At 46.6% G+C, this 22643-nt stretch overlaps 1 protein-coding gene across 2 annotated transcripts; it reads left to right on the forward strand.

The window, feature by feature from the left end:
- Nucleotides 1–3285: 3285 nt before the first annotated feature.
- LOC147097884 (matrix metalloproteinase-21-like) lies at nt 3286–18396 on the forward strand. 2 transcript variants are annotated; one of them, XM_085970841.1, is made up of 7 exons: nt 3286–3429; nt 4010–4700; nt 6931–7070; nt 7466–7607; nt 9558–9815; nt 14260–14432; nt 16702–18396. In XM_085970841.1, the coding sequence occupies exons 1-7, from the start codon at nt 3286–3288 to the stop codon at nt 16996–16998; spliced, it is 1845 nt and encodes a 614-aa protein (XP_085826967.1). In that variant the 3' UTR covers nt 16999–18396. The 2 variants fall into 2 exon arrangements, 1 of the variants encoding a protein (XP_085826967.1); XR_015074230.1 differs by lacking the exons at nt 3286–3429; nt 4010–4700; nt 6931–7070; ... (1 more) ...; nt 9558–9815; nt 14260–14432 and adding an exon at nt 16056–16148 and having other exon boundaries at nt 16702–16789.
- The last annotated feature ends 4247 nt before the right edge of the window (nt 18397–22643 follow it).

Raw genomic sequence — 22643 nt, forward strand, 5'->3', positions numbered from 1 at the left:
TTCACAGTAGGAACAACCAAAATTGAACAAACCACTAACTACACATACTTGGGCTTAAAAATCAGTTCTACGGGAAACTTCAAACTGGCTGTGAATGAACTGAAAGAGAAAGCAAGAAGGGCTTTCTATGCCATCAAAAAATCAATCCAAATAGAAATCCCAATTAGCATTTGGCTCAAAATTTTCAAATCAGTAATTGAACCAATTGCACTCTATGGCAGTGAGGTATGGGGACCGCTAACTCAACAAGAATTTGCAAAATGGGACAAACACCCAATTGAGATCCTACATGCAGAATTCTGTAAAAGTATCCTCCGGACTCAAAGGAAAACAGTAAACAATGCATGCAGGGCGGAACTAGGCCAATATCCATTAATAATCACTATCCAAAAAAGAGCCACCAAATTTTGGAATCACCTACAAATGAGCAATCCCCAATGCTATCACTACGACGCCCTGAAATGCCAAGAGCTGACCATAAAGAAGAATACCCTCAGTCAACTAGTCCTGGGACTCAGTGAAGTAACTACTAACAATACTAACAATAACCAGCCCCAGGACAGTGACAGGGTAACACAAAGAATTCGACCCAACACAATCGTCGCTAAGCAAAAGGAAAAATATCTGACATATTGGGCAGAAACAACAAAAACCCAAAGCAAACTCAATTGCTACTTGGCCCTAAACAGACAATACAACATAGCTGATTACCTGACCATGGTAAAGGATAACAAACTGAGAAGAACCTTGACAAGGTACAGACTTAGCGAACATAGCCTAGCGATCGAAAAAGGCAGACACAGGCAGACCAGGCTGCCAAGAGAAGACAGGATATGCTCTCACTGCAGTCAGGGAGTAGTGGAGACAGAGATGCACTTCCTCACAGCCTGCAGAAAATATCAGGGCATCAGGGAGAATTTCTACCAAAAATTCTCACAAATATGCCCTGATTTCAGAAATCTGAATGACAACCAAAAACTCCCATTCCTACTGGGAGAGGAGAGAAGCTGTGTAACACTGGCGGCACACTATGTTACAGCTTGCCATGAACAGAGGGACAACCAGTAAACTAAGAAAAGAATATATATAAACAATGCGAATGTATATTTATACACTCAGGGATATACCTGTTTATACACTGTATGAATAGAACTGCGTTTATGTGCTAAACCATAAATGTATTTTGATGCTTTGGCAACATAAGATGTAACTTATCATGCCAATAAAGCGATTTGAATTGTGAATTGTGAATTGAGTAGACTAGGCCTATATTCTCTAGAGTTTAGAAGAATGAGAGCACTTGGAAAACAGTGACAGGATCGGACAAAGTCAACATGGATTTACAAAAGGTAAATCGTGCTTGACTAATCTACTGGAATTTTTTGAGGATGTAACTAGTAAAATAGATAAGGGAGAACCAGTGGATGTGGTGTATTTGGACTTTCAGAAGGCTTTCGATAAGGTCCCGCATAAGAGATTAGCATGTAAAGTTAAGGCACATGGGATTGGGGGCAAGGTATTGACTTGGATAGAGAACTGGTTGGCAGACAGAAAGCAAAGAGTTGGAATAAACGGGTCTTTTTCCGACTGGCAGGCAGTGACTAGTGGGGTACCACAGAGATCGGTCCTTGGACCCCAGCTATTCACAATATATATTAATGATCTAGACAAGGGAACTAGATGTAATATCTCCAAATTTGCAGATGACACAAAGCTGGGTGGGCGTGTGTGCTGTGAGGAGGATGCCGAGAAACTGCAGGATGATTTGGACAGGTTGGGTGATTGGGCAGAAGCATGGCAGATGCAATATAACGTGGATAAATGTGAGGTTATCCACTTTGGTGGCAAAAACAGGAAGGCAGATTATTATCTGAATGGCAATAGATTGGGAGAAGAGGAAGTGCAACAAGACCTGGGCGTCCTTGTGCACCAGTCGCTGAAGGTAAGCATGCAGGTGCAGCAGGCGATTAAGAAGGCAAATGGTATGTTGGCCTTCGTAGCGAGAGGGTTTGAGTACAGGAACAAGGATGTCTTGCTGCAGTTGTACAGGGCCTTGGTGAGACCACATCTTGAGTATTGTGTGCAGTTTTGGTCGCCTTATCTGAGGAAGGATGCACTTGCCATGGAAGGAGTTCAGTGAAGATTCACCAGGCTGATACCTGGGATGGCAGGAATGATGTACAAGGAGAGATTGGGTCAATTGGGCTTGTACTCGCTGGAGTTTAGAAGAATGAGAGGGGATTTCATTGAAACTTATAAAATTCTGACAGGACTGGACAGACTAGATGCAGGAAGGATGTTCCCGATGGTCGGGGAGTCCAGAACCAGGGGTCACAGTCTAAGGATAAGGGGTAAGTCATTTAGGACAGAGATGAGGAGGAATTTCTTCACCCAGAGAGTGGTGAACCTGTGGAATTCTCTACCACAGAAGGCAATACAGGCCTATACATTTAATATATTCAAGAAGGAGTTGGATATATTTCTTAAGGCTAAAGGGATCAAGGGATATGGGGAGAAGGCAGGGACAGGGTACTGAATTTGATCAGCCATGATCGCATTGACTGGCGGAGCAGACTTGAGGGGCCGAATGGCCTACTCCTGCTCCTATCTTCTATGTTTCTATGAACACCTCGAGTCTCTTCACCGGGGGCAAGCGGAAGGAGCGCACGTCAACCCAAGCACCCCACCCACCTGTCCTTCAACCACCATCTGCCCCACCTGTGACAGAGACTGTAGTTCCCGCATTGGACTCATCAGTCACCTGCGAACTCATTTTTAATGTGGAAGCAAGTCATCCTCGGTTCCGAGGGACTGCCTAAGAAGAAGAAGAAGATATAAATGCAAACTATTATTTCTATGTTAGCCTTTTCTTGTGAAATTGTGGAGAACGATTTCTTTGCAAAGAGGGAATTGATGAATATTTCTTCAAGATGCCCACTGACTCAGTATTGCAGTTTAATTGTTGCAATCTATCCAAGTCTCGCCTCGCCTCCAATATCTTTCTGATGCACTGAAGATCTGGGAATTCAAGTCTTGCAGTACAATGCAGCTGACCCACAACAACAGAGAAAACTTAAATCTTAAGTGTGCTGGCCAGGCACAACATTGTTCTGTGTTCTTCCACTGCAAAGATTATTTGGCAAAAAAAACACTTCTCTTCGCCTCGATAGTTCAGAGGTGGAGCCAGGTGAGTATAAAGAGCGAGAGGGGACACTCCTCCACCCCCCGACCCAACTATCCCTGCAGAAGCCTTCCATGTACTGAATGAGACCGAGCGCTTCAGAAATGAACGGCCCCGCTGTCTTCTCGATCATTGCCTGGACCGTCTGCAACTTGGCTGCCTCGGAGAGAATCTTTCACTCCCGAGACCGCTCCGATATCAGAGTGTCCCTTCAAGCGACCCCCATCGCCGCCCAACACTCCGCCCAGGTAACGGACTGGCGGAAATCACTCGATCTCCGTCTGGTTTTAACATCAAAATTATTGGTAAAGAAACAAAGTTTCTGGTCGCTAACTTTTACGCGTTGAACGCATTCTTTGCAACTCCAGTTATTATCCCATAAAAGCTGGGTATGAATTCCAATATTTGTCGGAATATTCTATTGCTGGCAGGTTATAAAGGCTGTTTCCATTGGATCCCAATTGATAGTGAGAAAGGTGTTGAGGTGGACAGTTTGGCTGTCATCCACCAAAAGCTGCTTTCTTTCCTTGAAGCTTTTGCCCATCAGAATCACCAGACCCTTGTTGAGGTCCAGTTTCAGAAAACGCCACCTTGCTCAGAGCAAGCCAATCATGTGCTGTTTTCTAAAGGACGGGGTTGTTATACCATGTATTATTCTGCTGCAGACTGTAGCCAAGCCCGATTCATACCCAGGTCCCTGGGTAAACTGCTAGCCACATCCAATCGCCTTCATTTCAAAATCTGGAGTGCTGTGCAAGAGATTTCAGCAGATGTCTAGAACCAGCTATCCTTGAATGCTAACAAACTTCGTCTCTCTATCCCAATTAGAAATTCCTCGCCAGGTATGGTTGGACCCAGCCTGTTAACTGGGAGGCCATCTCGCACCAAGACACAGCAACGGCCACTGGTGAAGATCCAGCTCCTCCAGACTTGATGAGCCTCATTGGAGAAGACATTGAAGTCCCAAGCCAGACGGGTCCTTCGACAGACCAAGCCACAGAAAGCCCAGCTTTTGTCCAGGCCTTGAGGGATTTCCAAGAAACAAACGGGCTATCAGTAACTGGTATTCTTGACGCCCCTACAAGAGAAGCGATGAACGCACCCAGGTGCGGGGTGCCAGATCAGAAATCCCTCCCTGATGCTCAGTTACCCCTCAATGCTACATCTTCCGCGAACGGCACAGACAGCACCAGCCAGAGGGCTGGGGGCAAAGTCAACGCGGCTGGAAGGGGTCTTGCCCGCAAGAAGCGATTTCTGCGCCGCCTCTTTCGTGGTCGAAAGTCAAGAGCGAGGAGAACGGAGGTTGCAGACGGCAATGTCTCCGGCCTGGCCTTCGGCAAGCGGAAGCTCAAATGGCGATTGCTGAGCGAGGGGTACAGCTCTCAATTGTCGGTCATTGAGCAGAGAGCAGCCATCCGGCTTGCCTTCAGACTGTGGAGCGAGGTCACGCCCATAGACTTCGAAGAGGATCTGAGATCATCTGTCTCAGTTGTGGACATTACACTGGGATTTGGAACAGGTAAAGAAGTCACCAGGTTCTCTCAGATCTGTTCAGTGAACACAAGTGTGAGCAGCACCAAGCATTGAGGAAAGATTGGAGAGGCTGGGGTTGTTTTCTTTGGAATAGAGGAGGCTGAGAGGAGACCAAATTGAGGTGTATAAAATTATGAGGGGCCGAGAGAGAGTGGCTAATAAAATCGTATTCTGGGCAATTGCATGTTTCAAAGGCACGCATAGCAAGTGATATCCAGGGAAACTGGGCATTATCCACTTTGACGGCCGAGTGGAATTTCACCTTGTACCATCCCGCCCCATCCCCTTCTCTCGTGTAGTGCGTCGGGTCAGGTGCATTTTTTGTACCAATCTTGTACCAAGCTACCTGCCACCCTTAATAATCTCTCCCTCCATAACCGTGACCAAGCATTTTAGCGATGAGGAAAGATTGGATCGGCTGGAGTTGTTTTCTTTGGAACAGAGGAGGCTGAGGGAAGATTTAATTGAGGTGTATAAAATGATGAGGGGCCTAGATAGAGTGGATAGGAAGGACCTATTTCCCTTAGCAGGAGGGTCAATAATCAGGGGGCACAGATTTAAAGTAATTGGGAGAAGGATTAGAGGGGAGTTGAGGGGAACTGTTTTCACCCAGAGGGTGGTGGGGGTCTGGAACTCACTGCCTGAAAGGGTGGGAGAGGCAGAAACCCTCATCACATTTAAAAAGTACTTGGATATGCACTTGAAGTGCCGTAACCGACAGGGCTACGGACCGAGAGCTGGAAAGTGGGATTAGACTGGATCGCTTTTTGTCGGCCGGCACAGACACGATGGGCCGAAGGGCCTCCTTCTGAGCTGTAAATTTCTATGATTCTGTGATTCACAAGCACCAGAAGTATTTTGACAAGTGCAATTTGACCAGGAGCTAAATGTTGCTCTTTCAAAATGGGGGTGAAAGCAGCTGTTGGTTCCGAGCACCAACCATTGAACGCTGGGCTCCACTGCCATTGGTGGCTTGTGTGATTATTGCACCACCTTGAACTTGGATTGGTGGAGACCGTCCTTATCCTTTTCATCCAGGAATGTTAAATAACAAACGGTGGGTGGGGTGGAAATAGAAGATAAAACTAAAAAGAGAGAAAGAAATCAGGGGAGCTTGGGGTTTGTCAATATACGCTCAGTCTGTGAGATTGCTCGTTACAACAAGGAAAGAAAGAAATTGCATTTCTGTAGCGCCTTTCACGACTTCAGGACGTCCCAAAGTGCTCTACAGACAATGAAATACTTCTCTGAAGTGTACTCTCTTATTCTTAGGCAGTCCCTCGGTACCGAGGATGACTTGCTTCCACATTAAAAATGAGTTCGTAGGTGACTGATGAGTCCAATGCGGGACCTACAGTCTCTGTCACAGGTGGGGCAGACGGTGGTTGAAGGGGCGGGTGGGTGGGGTGCTTGGGTTGACGTGCGCTCCTTGCGCTGTTTGCGCTTGGCTTCTGCTTGCTCCCGGCGAAGAGACTCGAGGTGTTCGGTGCCTTCCCGGATGCTTCTCCTCCACTTTGGGCGGTCTTGGGCCAGGGATTCCCAGGTGTCGGAGGGGATGTTGCACTTTTTCCAAGGAGGCTTTGAGAGTGTCCTTGAAGCATTTCCTCTGCCCACCTGGGGCTCTCTTGCCGTGTCGGAGCTCTGAGTAGAGCACTTGTTTTGGGAGTCTCGTATCGGGCATGCGGATGATGTGACCCATCCATCGGAGCTGATCGAGCGTGGTCAAAGCTTCGATGCTGGGGATGTTGGCCTGAGCGAGAACGCTGACGTTGGTGCGCCTATCCTGCCAATGGATTTGCAGGATCTTACGGAGGCAGTGTTGGTGGTACCTCTCCAGTGCTTTGAGGTGCCTGCTGTACATGGTCCATGTCTCTGAAGCATACAGGAGGGCGGGTATCACTACTGCTCTGTAGACCATGAGCTTAGTGCTGGGTTTGAGGTCCTGGTCTTCAAACACTCTCTTCCTCAGGCGACTGAAGGCGGCACTGGCACACTGAAGGCGGTGTTGGACTTTGTCATCGACATCTGCCCTTGTTGACAGTAGGCTCCCGAGGTATGGAAAGTGGTCCACTGAAGTGTAGTCACTGTTGTGATGTCGGGAAACATATTCTGCAGTGTCCAAAATGTTGCACTATAAAACAGACATCAGGTCCATGTTGTGGTCACCAAACCCGTGTTCGGAGCTCTGAATTAACACACGCCGTTCCTTTCCTCAGGACGCCACTTTGGCTGCTCTCAGGCTTTCGACGGGGCTGGGCAGGAGCTGGCACACTCCTGGCAGAATGGAGCCATTCACTTCGACGACGACGAACATTTCACAGCAGCCAGCAACAACCAGGGCATCAACCTGCTGAGGGTGAGCGAGAGGTCTTGATAGAATAGATAAAGTAGGAATGGTTTCCAATGGCAGGCAGGTCACCAGAGGGCACAGATTAAAAATCATTGGCAAGAAAACCAAAGGCGAGATTTTTCTCTTTAAACGTTGAGCGTAATGACAACCTGAAAGGGCGGTGGGAGCCGATTCAACAGTCACTTTCCAAAAGGGAATTGGATATATACTTCAAAAAGGAAAAATGTACAGGGCTATGGGGAAAGAGTAGGGTGGGAAGTGGGACTAATTGGAGAGCTCTTTCAAAGAGCCGGCACAGGCACGATGGGCCGAATGGTCCCCTTCTGTGCCATATGATTCTAAGCCCAGGTTCCCAACGTAACATGGAATAACCGTGCTCTGTGCATTTTCCTCACTTTTAGGTGGCCGTGCACGAGGTAGGACATGTCTTGGGCTTGCCTCATATATATGGCAGGGGGTCAATAATGCAGCCCAACTACAGTGCGGTGGGCAGAGGCACAGAGCTGGATTGGACGGACAGAAAAGCCATTCAGCAGCTGTATGGTAAGGGTTCTCTCTGTAAGTCGGGACGCATTTTGAAAATTGGCCCAAGCACAGGACACCTGGTTCCCAACTGTATTTTTTATTTAATAGTCATTCGTTCATTCATTCACGGGATGTGGGTGTCGCTGGCAAGGCCAGCATTTGGTGCCCGTCCCTAAATGCCCCTCGAGAAGCTGGTGCTGGGCCGCCTTCTTGAACCGCTGCAGTCCGTGTGGTGAAGGTGCTCCCACAGTGCTGTTAGGGAGGGAGTACCAGGTACAGGACTTGTAGGCGAACTTGGACAAGATGGTTGGAGCAGCTATTGACAGTCGCCGTCACCCAAGAGCATTTCTGAAGCTGTCGTTGCATTCAGCAGGAGGCCACTTCCTTAGATTCTCAAAATTCACAGGGTCAGCTTTACAACCAGATTTGTCACTCCTGGCTTGCACTAAGTCCTAGGTTCCATGGATTGTGCCCATGGGCCATTATACACTGACCTCAAATCACGATGCCTGCTGCTAATCAGTACATAATGTAATATTATGGCTGTTTTGTTGGCAGCACCCATTACCATTCTTGCCAATTCTAGACGAGGTGGGATGTTCACGACAGGAACTTTGACAAGCGGAGATTGCGAGCCAACAGATTAAACTGCGGTTTTCCAGCATCCGCAGTATTTTGCTATTGTATCAATGTTCCTTCCTCCCCTCCCCCTTTACCTGCTTAAAATCTGTTACATCTCTAGCCTTTTCCAGTTCTGATGAAGGGTCCCAGACCTGAAACGTTAACTCTGTTTCTCTCTCCACGGATGTTGCCTGGCCTGCTGGGTTTTTCCAGCGTTTTGTGTTGTTATTTTGGATAAGATGGTGTTGAGATATACCAGGGGCGCTAGACTGACGCTCCCAGAGACAGTCAAAGGAAGCGCATCCCACGAGATTGTGGGCGCACGGCCTGTGATTTTCTGACCCTTAAAATTCAAAACTGCAAAAATCATGGGCCGTGTACCCGCGATTTTCCGAGATTTGCTCCCTGCCAACATCACTCCTCGCTGGGAGCCCCTGATCACGTGATCGACCCCATTGGTTTTCAGGCCCAATATTCCCCCGATCCACTTACAGGACCGACACTTGCTGAGGACCGGTTCCACAGGCAGCAGCAATCCTCCAGCAGCCCACCCAAGTGTCCGTCCTTCACTTGTGCCAGCAGGCAGGTGCTTTCATTGCGGGGGGGGGTGGCGGTGAGGCAGTCTATATGGCAGGGTTTATTGTGAGGGGGGTTGATGGGGGAGTAAATACAGAGCGTGTGTGTGTGTTAGTTACAGGAATCTCATCGAAACCTAGAAAATTCTAACAGGACTGGACAGACTAGATGCAAGAAGGATGTTCCCGATGGCGGGGGAGTCCAGAACCAGGGGTCACAGTCTGAAGATAAGGGGTAAGCCATTTAGGACTGAGATGAGGAGGAATTTCTTCACCCAGAGAGTGGTGAACCTGTGGAATTCTCTACCACAGAAGGCGGTTGAGGCCAATTCATTAAATATATTCAAGAAGGAGTTAGATATATTTCTTAAGGCTAAAGGGATCAAGGGATATGGGGAGAAGGCAGGGACAGGGTACTGAATTTGGATGATCAGCCATGATCTCATTAAATGGCGGAGCGGGCTCGAGGGGCCGAATGGCCGACTCCTGCTCCTATCTTCTATGTTTCTATGTTTCTATGAAGGGGGCAAAAGTAAATGAGTGTGTGTGGGACAAGTAGTTGCATGAGTGGAGTAGAATTGGGGTCAAGTAGATGCGAGAGAAAAGTTACCAAATGCAGCGTCGCTCATGCTGTCAAGTTACAGATGTTGTGAACCATCTATTTCCTTATAAAAAGAAACATCGTCAAATTGAAAATAAAAAGACCACTTATCTTTCGCTGGTAACAAACCCTTGAAGCACAACTTGTCTCTCTTCTTTTCTTCCCGGCCAGGGGTCTGCGAGGGGCCATTTGACACGGTCTTCGACTGGGTGCGAAGGCAGAGGGGTCAGGACGGCAGGCTGACCATTGGCTTCAACACATACTTCTTCCGAGACAGTTGGTACTGGATGTACGAGAACCGCCACAATCGCACGCGTTACGGAGACCCGCTGCCAATCTGCACCGGCTGGCACGGCATTCCCAGTGCGGGCGTCGACGCCTTTGTGCATGTCTGCACATGGTCAAAAGACGCCGCCTACTTCTTCAAAGGTAGCAGACTATACAGGACACAACCACAATGGCCAAGAGGTTCCGCAATCAGCGAGCGCACAAAACTCTTTATTTTAATTTGTTTTTTTATGGGATGTGGGCGTCGCTGGCAATGCCAATATTTATTGCCCATCCCTAATTGCCCTCGAGAAGGTGGTGGTGAGCCGCCCATTAAATATATTCAAGAAGGAGTTGGATATATTTCTTAAGGCTAAAGGGATCAAGGGGTATGGGGAGAAAGCAGGGACAGGGTACTGAATTTGGATGATCAGCCATGATCGCATTGAATGGCGGAGCAGGCTTGAGGGGCCGAATGGCCTACTCCTGCTCCTATCTTCTATGTTTCTGTGTTTCTATGCCCTCTTGAACCGCTGCAGTCTGTGCAGTGAAGGTGCTCCCACAGTGCTGTTAGGGAGGGAGTTCCAGGATTTTGACCCAGTGACGATGAAGGAACGGCTGATATATTTCCAAGTCAGGATGGTGTGTGACTTGGAGGGGAACTTGGAAGTGGTGGTGTTCCCATGCGCCTGCTGCCCTTGTCCTTCTAGGTGGTAGAGGTCGCGGGTTTGGGAGGTGCTGCCGAAGAAGCCTTGGCGAGTTGCTGCAGTGCATCTTGTAGATGGTACACACTGCAGCCACGGTGCGCCGGTGGTGGAGGGAGTGAACGTTTAAGGTGGTGGATGGGGTGCCAATCAAGCGGGCTGCTTTGCCCTGGATGGTGTCGATCTTCTTGAGTGTTGTTGGAGCTGCACTCATCCAGGCATATCGCCGAACGCGAAATCTGCCACGAACCAGCACAATCGGGCAGTGTTTTAAAATGTATTTTTTAAAATTGTGCTTTAAAAAATATTCTTTGATAATATGCAAGAGCAGTAACTTGGTGCAGTTTGATTAATTATGGCTGAAAAATGGGTTTATCGCAAAAAAAATGCTTTTTTAATTACAGTGTCGATCCATCAGCTGTGAACAACCCGATTTGAAATAATTGAAAATGACTTAAAAAGATACAGAACCATTTCCTAGTTATATTGGGGTACAGTAGTCAGTTTCTTTGTAAATTTGAAAATAATTGCATTCAAAAAGCTTTTCAAACGTCCCTACTTGTGTCCTTGCGCCCAAAAGAACCAGCTTCATTTTTAGAGCCTCCTCGAAGTCCCGAAACGAGCACAGTTAGCGGAAACGCCCAACGGTGATGGATTCATCCCGTGGGCGTGGCCAGTTTTGTGGGCGGGGCTGGCCTCCAACACGATGCTTTTTAAACCGGCGCAAAAGATCACGGAAACTCGAGTTGCGCTGAACGTAATTGGCGCTTACGATTCCGCGATCTTTTGCGCGGGTTACGCCGATTATGGGCGAATTATGCCGAGGAAACCAGCGCAGCCGAGCGGCAACTCTACCCCAACATTTTTAGTCAGGGACCAAACAATTTTATGGAAAAATAAAATATGCTTTTCTGTGCAGAGGTGACCTGCGGATTCTGAAGGACTCGGTGGAGTGGAAGTTTGGAGATATTCACGCACTTAATGTATAATAGCTTGACCGTTTATTTTTGTGCTCGAGTTAAGGAAGATCAGTGGCCCTTTTAACTTGCCTGTATGCACACCAAACTGCCACTGGGTGTCCTACCTTCTCCTGCTAGTCATTGGTCACAATACCCCGGTTGCTGTGGTGATGTTACCGTTTCTCACAGCAGCCAGCCAGCCTGGTGGACACTTGGAATGAGATTGGCAATTTAGGGGAAAAGTTTAGGCAGTTTGTGCTGAGGGAGTTGGGTGGCGGGGCGGGGTGGGGAGAGAAAGAGAAAGAGAGGGGGCTCACACAGCCATTAGGAAATAAGCTGAGACAACCCAAACTCATTTTGAACAGAGAGATTTTCTACCCAGCAGTATGGGCTGACTCCTTTTATCTCCAATTTGTTCTCGAGTTGTGGGCAACACTGACCGTATCGAGTACTGCGGAGCCATCTTTTGTTTCTTAATCTGTCCTATTACCATCTCGTCTCGCCTTGAATATCTCTTAATGTCTCTTTACTTCTCACAGACCTTTCCTTTTGTTCTTTCCCAGCCCCCAAACTTGCTTTTTCACCTGTTTCATTTCCTGCTTTTTTCTCAGTTCTGACGAAGGGTTTCGACCTGAAACATTGACTCTGTTTCTCTCTCCACGGATGTTGCCCTGGCCTGCTGAGTTTTTCCAGCTTTTTCTGTTGTTATTTCAGATTTCCAGCATCCGCAGTATTTTGCTATTGTACAGTTTTGGTCTCCTTATTTAAGGAAGGATATACTTGCATTGGAGGCAGTTCGGAGACGATTCAATCGGTTGATTCCTGAGATGAGGGGTTTGACTTATGAAGAAAGGTTGAGCAGGTTGGGCCTATACGCATTGGAGTTTAGAAGAATGAGAGGTGATCTTATTGAAACGTATAAGATACGGAGGGGGCTCGACAAGGGAGATGCAGAGAGGATGTTTCCCCTCGTGGGGCAATCTAGAACTCGGGGGCATAGTTTCAGAATAAAGGGTCGCCCTTTTAGAACTGAGATGAGGAGGAATTTCTTCTCTCAGAGGGTCGTAAATCTGTGGAATTTTCTGCCCCAGAGAGCCGTGGAGGCTGGGTCATTAAATACATTTAAGGTGGAGATAGATTTTTGCAAGATATGGGAGTGAAGGGTTATGGGGAGTGGGCAGGGAAGTGGCTGATGTAATAAAACTCACTACGCACTTGGGTCGAGTATAAAGCAAGGCTCTAATCAACTTGTTTCAGAACATGGAGGTCTAGTTGTACTTCACTAGTTCCTGTCTTACAAAATGTCCCTGGGCAAGCTGAGCCCACGCCCGAGTATTTATACTCCTTGGACGGCGCCACCAGCTGGCCGTCCAGCGTTATTTCATGAGTCGTTTCTTCATGATGATGAGATTTATAACAGTGGCTTTGAGCCCAAGATCAGCCATGATCTTATTGAATGGCGGAGCAGGCTCGAGGGGCCAAGTGGCCTATTCCTGCTCCTATTTCCTATGCTCTTATGTATTAATTGACCATCCCTAGTTGCCCCGAGGGCATTGAGTCAACCACGTCATGTAGGACTGGACTCACATGTAGGCCAAACTAGGGGTCAGGGCAAGTAGGCTTCCTTCCCTGAAGGACATTAGTAAACCAGTTGGGTTTTTACAACAATCCAACCGCTTTCATGGTCATTTTTCTGGCGCCAACCCACCAATGACCCATTTTATTGAAATCAGTTTCACAACTCGCCACGTAGGATAAGAACGCATGATCTCCGGGTTATTCCTCCAGTTCTATCACCACTAGGTGACCGTACCTGGAGAGGTGAACAGACAGCATATCACCAGTAGATCACGTCCCCTTCACGTGTACCATTACAATGCTCAGCAATGAAACTCTCGGTTAACATCGAGGATATAGCTTGTCTATATGTGTACCTGAATCTCACTGTGGACCAAAAAGACGTTGAGTTTATGATCTCTGGCATTCTTGCTCTTCAATGAAATGACCTTTTAACATTAAAAAGGAGGAATGGAAGAATTATAAAGGGAGGGGCAGAGAATTGGTAGAATTCTTGTGATAGGTGCCGACAGCTGAAACTAGTGAAGAGCAGGCAATGGAAGCAGGTTGAGCAAAGCCTCGATTTTTACAATTCTCGTCCTTGTTTTCAAATCCCTCCATGGCCTTGCTCCTCCCTATATCTGTAACCTCCTCCAGCCCTACAACCCTCAGAGATCTCTGCACTCCTCCTCCAATTCTGCCCTCTTGAGCATCCCTGATTATAATCGCTCCACCATTGGCGGCCGTGCCTTCAGCTGCCTGGGCCCTAAGCTCTGGAATTCCCTCCCTAAACCTCTCCACCTCTTTCCTCCTTTAAGATGCTCCTTAAAACCTACCTCTTTCACCTGTCCTAATATCTTCTTATGCGGCTCGGTGTCAAATTTTGTCTGATAATTGCTCCTGTGAAGTGCCTTGGGATGTTTTACTATGTTAAAGGCGCTATATAAATGCAAGTTGTTGTTGAGATGAAATGACAGCTAAGTGTGCGAAGAGAGGGGGGCTGTGCCCCCTCCAACATCTTTGGGGACATTGCAAGGGAAAGACTACATCAGCTCCCTATTTCCAGGGGTAAAGACAGAACTTGCATTTATATAGCGCCTTTCACAATCTCTGGACGACTCAAATTGAGAGAGAGTTCAGAAACTCACTCACTCCACAGAGTCACCTCGTGGCCAGAGCCTACAGCTACATCACGATAGTTGTCACGACAAATATGAATGGGAAATGTTGACAGCGGTGTACAATGGTTGACAGAAAAACCTGCCCAGCGATGGTAAGAGGAAGCAAGTTTTGTGGACAGGAAGTGAGCCTCCTAGTCAATATTTTTTTGATGACATTTCATAATTTTGCCACACGCAATTAAATATTGTTCCATTTGCCCGATAGGAACTCAGTACTGGAGGTACGACAGTATAAACGATCGTGCTTACACAGAGGACTCGCATGGTGTCAGATATCCCAAGCTCATCTCCCGGGGATTCCCTGGTATTTCTGGTCCCATTAATGCCGCCTTCTTCGACAGACGCGATCAGTGTATTTATTTCTTCAAGGAAAGCACGGTGAGTGTTATTTTCCTGTCCAATAGTGGCTGTAACTCTCTGCTTCTCCACCTATGGCAGTGGCAGTGTATTCATTTTGCCTTTCCCTTCAGGCTTGCTGCAGGGATGGGGGTTTCCAAAGTTGCAATGGGGTGACCTAATAGAGGTCTTTAAAATTATGAAATTATGTGGACCCAGAGAGACAGTGTTTCCACTTGTGGGGAAGAGCAAAACTAGAGGCCATCAATATAAGATAGTCACCAAGAAATCCAATAGGCAATTCAGGAGAAGCTTCTTTACCCAGAGAGCGGTGAGAATGTGGAACTCGCTACCACAGGGAGTGGTTGAGGCGAATAGTATCGATGCATTTAAGGGGAAGATGGATAAGCATATGAGGGAGAAGGGAATAGAGGGTTATACTGACAGAGTGAGATGAGGAAAGACGGGAGGAGGCTCGAGTGGAGCATAAACGCCGGCATGGACTGGTTGGGCCGAATGGCCTGTTTCTGTGCCGTATATACTATGTAATCTATTATAATTAATTACATAAGAAACACTGACTCCAAGGATTTCCGGCGGACTCTCATACCTCCTGTGTTACACTGTAGCCCACAGACATTCCTGCGTCATTCTTGTGCCTGATTACTCCTACCAGCAGAGATCTACTAACAATTATTCGAGATACATAAACAATGTTACATTTAGCGCACGGTTTGTTTGTTGCAGTTCAACCATCAGACGGTGGCATGTGAAACACCCAACCTTCCTATTCATAAAACTGCAGCAGTTCACGTCTGAACAGGTGTGACTCGGAATGCAAACCACCATTCATAAAAAAAAGTACGAATCAAAAAATGGGAACTTTACAACGGTGATCAGTAAAACAAAATTCAGAATAAATGTTCAGCCTCCTTTCCCCGAATGTGTCGTTCTGTATACGCACTCTGCACTGCAACTCGGGCCTCGAAGCTGCAGAGGACGAGTGTACCAGACTCGGACTTAACGCCTGCAAAAGTGGCCATTCAAGGAGGACGACGGGACTTGCTGTTTGCAAGCCAGCAATGGAAAAACACATTGGCCCGTATTTTCCGATGCCTACGGGTGGGCACGGGCTGTGTACACACCCGTAGGGACATCGGAAATGCCGGTTTCAAGCATGCCAAGCACACGCGCTGAAAACCGGTATTTCCGATCTGTCGAGAATGCTCCTGACAGATTGGGCACCTGCCCTGGAGAAGGGCCTCTGCGGGGGGGGGGGGGGGGGGAAAGAGTTCCGCTTTCTGCACAACCTCCGCCCGCTGAAAACCCTTAGAAATCTTACGCCTGGTAAAAGCAGGTGTAAGGTCTGCTTTTACCAGCATAAGAGTTGAAAAAAGTAAAAAAAAAACAATTTTTCACTCACTTTTAAAAAAGGTAAGTTTATTTTTAGCCCCGTAAAAAACTTTAATTATTTTTTGGTTTAAAATATTGAATTTAACACATTTTAAAAATGTGATGGTTTTTAAAAACGTTTATTTCATGTTTTGATGTGTTGGGGTGATCTCCATTCATTTATTTGACAGGTCTATCCGTCAAGTGTATGAAGGGAGATTCCCTTCTCCTATTGGCTCCCCATGGACCACGTGATCCTAGGGACGCTTGTGAACCGCCTGCGCCCCTGGGATACGCGGGCCTCTGCGCAGTTCGAGTTTGGAGAGGCCCGGGAGCGGAAGTGTCCGCACCTCGGGAGCCCCTCAGGTAAGAGCGTAGATTTTTTCCCGATAGGAGGCTTCCGCACGCGGGAAGCCTCCGATCAAAAATGACGGGCCAATGAGAAGCACCAGTACTAAAAGGCAGGAAGCGGTTATGGTAACTGCAAAGATAAATAATGTTTTACATGAAAGCATCAAAACAAAGCAAAACGTGAAGTTTTAAACGCAACCTAAGGTCACTCAGACTGCAACATCTAAGTAACTATTCAAGGGGCCCCTGCACTCGCTTAAAACCTGTTACATCTCTAACTTTGTCAGTTCTGACGAAGGGTCATCGACCTGAAACGTTAACTCTGTTTCTCTCTCCACAGATGCTGCCCTGACCTGCTGAGTGTTTCCAGCATTTTCTGTTTCAGATTTCCAGCATCCGCAGTATTTTGTTTCTATTTGACTATTCAAGGGGTTGTTTAATTACAGCAAGAATTACATTTCTGTCATTGTAATCTTGGTGAAAGTGGGTTTGCCATTGTTTTTTTTTCTCTTGAATATTTCCTTAATGCAACTCTTTTCAAATCACTACTAAACTCTAATTCTAACAGGTTGCAGCATTTAATGTCAACACTAACCTGAGGGTCGCTGGCTACCCGAAAAGGGTCATCGACGTCTTCCCGCCCGTGGTCTCAGGAGATCATCCGATGGGCAACCTGGACGCGGTCTACTATTCCTACACCCACCGGGCCACCTTCTTCCTCAAGGGCGTTTATTTCTGGAGGGTGGTCAGCAGGCGGGACAGGGTGGCCAACCCCAGCCTGCCTTACAATGGCCTGCGACCCAAGCGCAAGGTCAGCACGCAGTGGCTGGATATCTGCGACGTGCACCCCTCCACGATGACATGAGACCCGAGAACCTTACTCTGACAAAGTCAGAGGAGATAAAGTCGGGGAACGTTTGATGGGGTGGGGAGGGTGAACAAGACAAGAGGAAACACAAGGCTCAAGTTCTAAACCTTTCCACCCGCGTGGTACCCCTGAGTGGCACCGCAGAGGTGGGAGGCGATCTGTTTTAAGGCTCGCTCTGAGCTCTTCAGACTATAGAGCTTCAAGTATCTGTAGAGTGAATCGAGCATTTGGCTAGGTGTGCAAGATCCTGGTTCTGCCACACCATAATGGCATTTTTATTGAAGACAACGACCACATTCTCTGGAGAGGTCGCTTGTACAATACGACTGTAAAATTCAACAGTACTTTGCCGCGTTTAACATTTCTTCACCATTGAGGTGGTTTCCCCACCCAATCGGTGCTTCAGTTGTACATCATTGAGTTTGAGCAACATGACAGTTCAGTTCACTGTTGTGAGTTAAAATGTTCAATTCCTTTTTTTTTTATTCATGGGATGTGGGCATCGCTGGCAAAGCTAGCATTTATTGCCCATCCCTAATGGGCTTGAGTGACTCACTAGGCCATTTCAGAGGGCAGTTAAGAGTCAGCCAAATTGCTGTGGGTTTGGAGTTACATATCGGCCAGACCGGGTAAGGGCAGCAGATTTCCTTCCCTAAAGGACATTAGTGAACCAGATGGGTTTTTACAACAATCTGATAGTTTCATGATCATCATTACTGATGCTAGCTTTTTATTCCCGATTTATTTAATTAACTGAATTTAAATACCCCACATTTGAACTCATGTCTCGGGATCATGAGGCCAGGCCTTTAGATTATAAGTCCAGTAACATTATCACTGTGTTACCGTTCCTTGTCACAGGATGACCATGGATGCAATATTTACCCTCTGGGATAACTTTTACTCAAATCATTTTTGGCCACGTGATCTTTTTGAAGATATTAGTAAGACGATTAGATTTAAATATAACAGAACATATTTTACAACCCAAGAATGAAGTGGGCTGCTTGATGCATATTAACATGACGTCTTGCTGTAGAATTGTCGATTCAGCTTCACTCTGATTGCTTTTCGCTGGTAAAGTTTTATGCGGGTTCGGTTGAAAAGCATTACTGTTGGGGAACGGAACACTTGCACCTCGGACACCCACCAGATATGGTCATATGGAAACTAAAGCTCCCGTGACCCCCAGCAGTCTCACTGTCCCCAGTCTACTCATACTGCAGCAGTGCGCTGTGTCGTTAGAAATGTGCACAGGGCAGATGATAAGAAATCTCCAGTTCAGATCCTGCCTGGTTATATGCAAGCTTGATTATATACATAGATTCCCGACAAGGTGAATGTTATAAATCTCATCCTCAAGAAACTACTTATGAAATAATGCTGGATGGCCAGCTGGTGGCGCCATCCAAGGAGTATAAATACTTGGGTGTGGGCCCCAGTTGGCCATCCAGTGTGTTTTCATAAGTAGTTTCTTGATGATGAGATTTTTAACAGTGAACAACTTCAACAACACTGGGACAGCGACAGCCTTTTTGAGTTCTGGTGCCCTTGGCCAATATTCCTCCCTTAAATAACAGCGCCTAAAAAAAAAAGGGCTCTCTGATTGAATGTGTGTGGGATCTTACTGTGCACAACTTGGCTGCTGCGTTTGCTTGCGTGACAGTGACTGCGCTTCAAAAAGAAACCCATTGATTGTAAAGCATTTTGGGAAGTCCCGAGAATATGAACGGAGCCACGTAAAAGCAAGTTCTTTCTTACTGATGGCTACCGATGCGACACTGGTGCTGGGAGTAAGGGAGCAATTTGATGGCTGCAATCCTGATCTGATCACGAGAAATTTATTGCTTTGCGTTGCGGGTGCTTTGGTGCGAATTTTTTTCTGTCACATATTAATGTCAACACACTGAATAAGCCTGGGGACATGGTGACAAATCTCACATTATTGGAACAAAATATACAGAAAGCAGTGAATCGAGTTTTCTAGCACTGAAGGCAGTCATTCAGCCCATCATGCCCACGTCTGGCTCTTTGAAGGAGCTGTCGAATTACACCCACTCCCCCGCTCTCTCCCCCCCATAGCACGACAGTTTTTTTTCCCTTTTCAAGTACTTATCCCATTCCCTTTTGAAAGTTTCTATTGAATCTGCTTCCACCGCCCTTCCAGATCAGATCAACTCACTGCATAAAATGATTTCTCCTCACCTTCCCTCTGGCTCTTTTGCCGATTATTTTAAATCTGTCTCTTCTGGTTACCGACCCTCCCGCCAGGGGAAAGTGCTTTTCCCCCTTATATATTCGAACAAAATCCCACATCATTTTGAACACCTCTTTTCAATCTGCCCTCAACCTTCTCTGCTCCAAGGAGAACAGTGCCAATTTCCCTAGTCTCCCTACACAATTGAAGTCCCTCATCCCTGGTACCATTCCGTTGAAGTGCAGAGGGAGAGCTGGAATCAGTGCGTTGAAACATTCTAACAGGACTAGACAGACTAGATGCAGGAAGGATGTTCCCGATGGCCGGGGAGTCCAGAACCAGGGGTCACAGTCTAAAAATAAGAGGTAAGCCATTTAGGACAGAGATGAGGAGGAATTTCTTCACCCAGAGAGTGGTGAACCTGTGGAATTCTCTACCACAGAAGGCAGTTGAGGCCAATTCATTAAATATATTCAAGAAGGAGTTAGATATATTTCTTAAGGCTAAAGGGATCAAGGGATATGGGGAGAAGGCAGGGACAGGGTACCGAGTTTGGATGATCAGCCATGATCTCATTGAATGGCGGAGCAGGCTCGAGGGGCTGAATGGCCTACTCCTGCTCCTATCTTTGATGTTTCTATATGTTTCATTCGCTGCCCAGACACTGGGTATTTTACAGCGCTGCCAATCATTAGTGGGAGCGTGACTGTTTAAAATGTTCTATTGCTTTGACCTGAAACAGGTCCTCTCGCTATTTTGGAGCCACAGTACTGTAACTGTCTGTTTTTTTGTTCACTCCTATTAATTAAAAAAAATGTTATATGTACAGCCTGCACTTTGCTGCATATTTTGCAATGACAGCATTTATAAGAGTGACAGTTTGTTGGTGAATGTGTGTGTACTTTAGTGTCATATGCTTGAGGATCAATGGGGATATTGGTGATTGTCTTGGGAGAGGAAGAGTTAAAATAAATGTCCTGTTAATCTCACCTTGTGAGAATTGATTTTTTCACTGGACTGCTTTTTCTGTTGATGAATTTGAGAGATATGTATTCATTGTGACAACTTTCTCGCTTTTATGTTTTGCTGATTAGAAATAAATTGAGACTAAATATCTCTGGCTGAAGGATGCCTCTTTTAAACTTCTCACATGAACAAAGTCCTCATGACCACAAAGCAAGAGATATCTCAGTCTGCATCGCTCCAGATTCAGATTCAGATCAGGCCTCTAATTCCGCACTTACACTCTCAGTTTAGTCTCAATGCGAAGTCCTAGCTCCTTTACATCACTAATGAGAAAGCATCCCTTGTGGTGATATCCCCCCTTAAATTGCAGGCACATTGCATAGACTATCTTCTTGTGATAATACTGCGTATCCCGCACGCTTGCAATCAATCTCAAGCATAGGGTCATCTAGTCACCAATCCCGAGTTAGCTCGTCTCTGGTCCTGCGCTCAGAGAACATACCTTCCTCAATTTCCAATCGAACCTACTCCCAAACAGACACAAGAACAACAAATTATTATTTAAATGGTGATAGATTAGGAAATAGAAACATAGAAGATAGGAGCAGGAGTAGGCCATTCGGCCCCTCGAGCCTGCTCCGTCATTCAATGAGATCATGGCTGATCATCCAAATTCAGTACCCTGTCCCTGCCTTCTCTCCATACCCCTTGATCCCTTTAGCCTTAAGAAATATATCCAACTCCTTCTTGAATATATTTAATGAATTGGCCTCAGAATTCCACAGGTTCACCACTCTCTAGGTGAAGAAATTCCTCCTCATTTCTGTCCTAAATGGCTTACCCCTTATCCTTGGACTGTGACCCCTGGCTCTGGACTCCCCCGACCATCGGGAACATCCTTCCTGCATCTAGTCTGTCCAGTCCTGTCAGAATTTTATAAGTTTCAATGAGATCCCCTCTCATTCTTCTAAACTCCAGCGAGTACAAGCCCATTCGACCCCATCTCTCCTCATACGTTATTCCTGCCATCCCAGGTATCAGCCTGGTGAATCTTCGCTGAACTCCTTCCATGGCAAGAACATCCTTCCTCAGATAAGGCGACCAAAACTGCACACAATACTCAAGGTGTGGTCTCACCAAGGCCCTGTACAACTGCAGCAAGACATCCTTGTTCCTGTACTCGAACCCTCTCGCTACGAAGGCCAACATACCATTTGCCTTCTTAATCGCCTGCTGCACCTGCATGCTTACCTTCAGCGACTGGTGCACAAGGACACCCAGGTCTCATTGCACTTCCCCTTCTCCCAATCTATTGCCATTCAGATAATAATCTGCCTTCCTGTTTTTGCCACCAAAGTGGATAACCTCACATTTATCCACATTATATTGCATCTGCCATGCTTCTGCCCAATCACCCAACCTGTCCAAATCATCCTGGAGTTTCTTGGCATCCTCCTCACAGCACACACGCCCACCCAGCTTTGTGTCGTCTGCAAATTTGGAGATATTACATCTAGTTCCCTTGTCTAGATCATTAATATATATTGTGAATAGCTGGGGTCCAAGGACCGATCCCTGCGGTACCCCACTAGTCACTGCCTGCCACTCGAAAAAAGACCCGTTTATTCCAACTCTGCTTTCTGTCTGTCAATCAGTTCTCTATCCAAGTCAATACCTTGCCCCCATTCCCATGTGCCTTAACTTTACACGCTAATCTCTTATGCGGGACCTTATTGAAAGCCTTCTGAAAGTCCAAATACACCACATCCAAATACACACATCCCTTATCTATTTTACTAGTTACATCCTCAAAAAATTCCAGTAGATTAGTCGAGCACGATTTACCTTTTGTAAATCCATGTTGACTTTGTCCGATCCTGTCACTGTTTTCCAAGTGCTCTGCTATTCCATCTTTTATAGTGGACTCCAGCATTTTCCCCACTACCAATGTCAGGCTTACCGGTCTGTAATTCCCCGTTTTCTCTCTACCACCTTTTTTGAATAGTGGGGTAACATTAGCTACCCTCCAATCCATGGGTACTGTTCCAGATTCCATTGAATGTTGGAAGATGATCAGCAATGCATCTACTATTTCTAGGGCCACTTCCTTAAGTACCCTAGGATGTAGATTATCAGGCCCTGGGGATTTATCGGCCTTCAATCCCATCAATTTCCCCAACACCATTTCCCTACAAATATTGATTTCTTTCAGTTCCTCCCTTTCATCAGACCCTATGTTCCCCGACATCTCTGGGAGGTTATTTGTGCCCTCCTTTGTGAAGACAGAACCAAAATATGTATTTAATTGGTCTGCCATTTCTTTGTTCCTGATGCACTAACACCAAAAACTACGAGTTGAACTTATACGAAGTAGGCTTTTATTGACTAAGAACTGGAGCATGCCTCTGCTAGTGGATCCATCCTAAGAGCTCCCGGGGGAAGGGTGGTGAGTCACCTTTATACCCGGGCTTAGGGGTGG

Source organism: Somniosus microcephalus, chromosome 30 (assembly GCF_052327205.1).
Source record: "Somniosus microcephalus isolate GS21.2 chromosome 30, FLI_Smic_1.0, whole genome shotgun sequence".
Taxonomy (NCBI): Eukaryota; Metazoa; Chordata; class Chondrichthyes; order Squaliformes; family Somniosidae; genus Somniosus; species Somniosus microcephalus.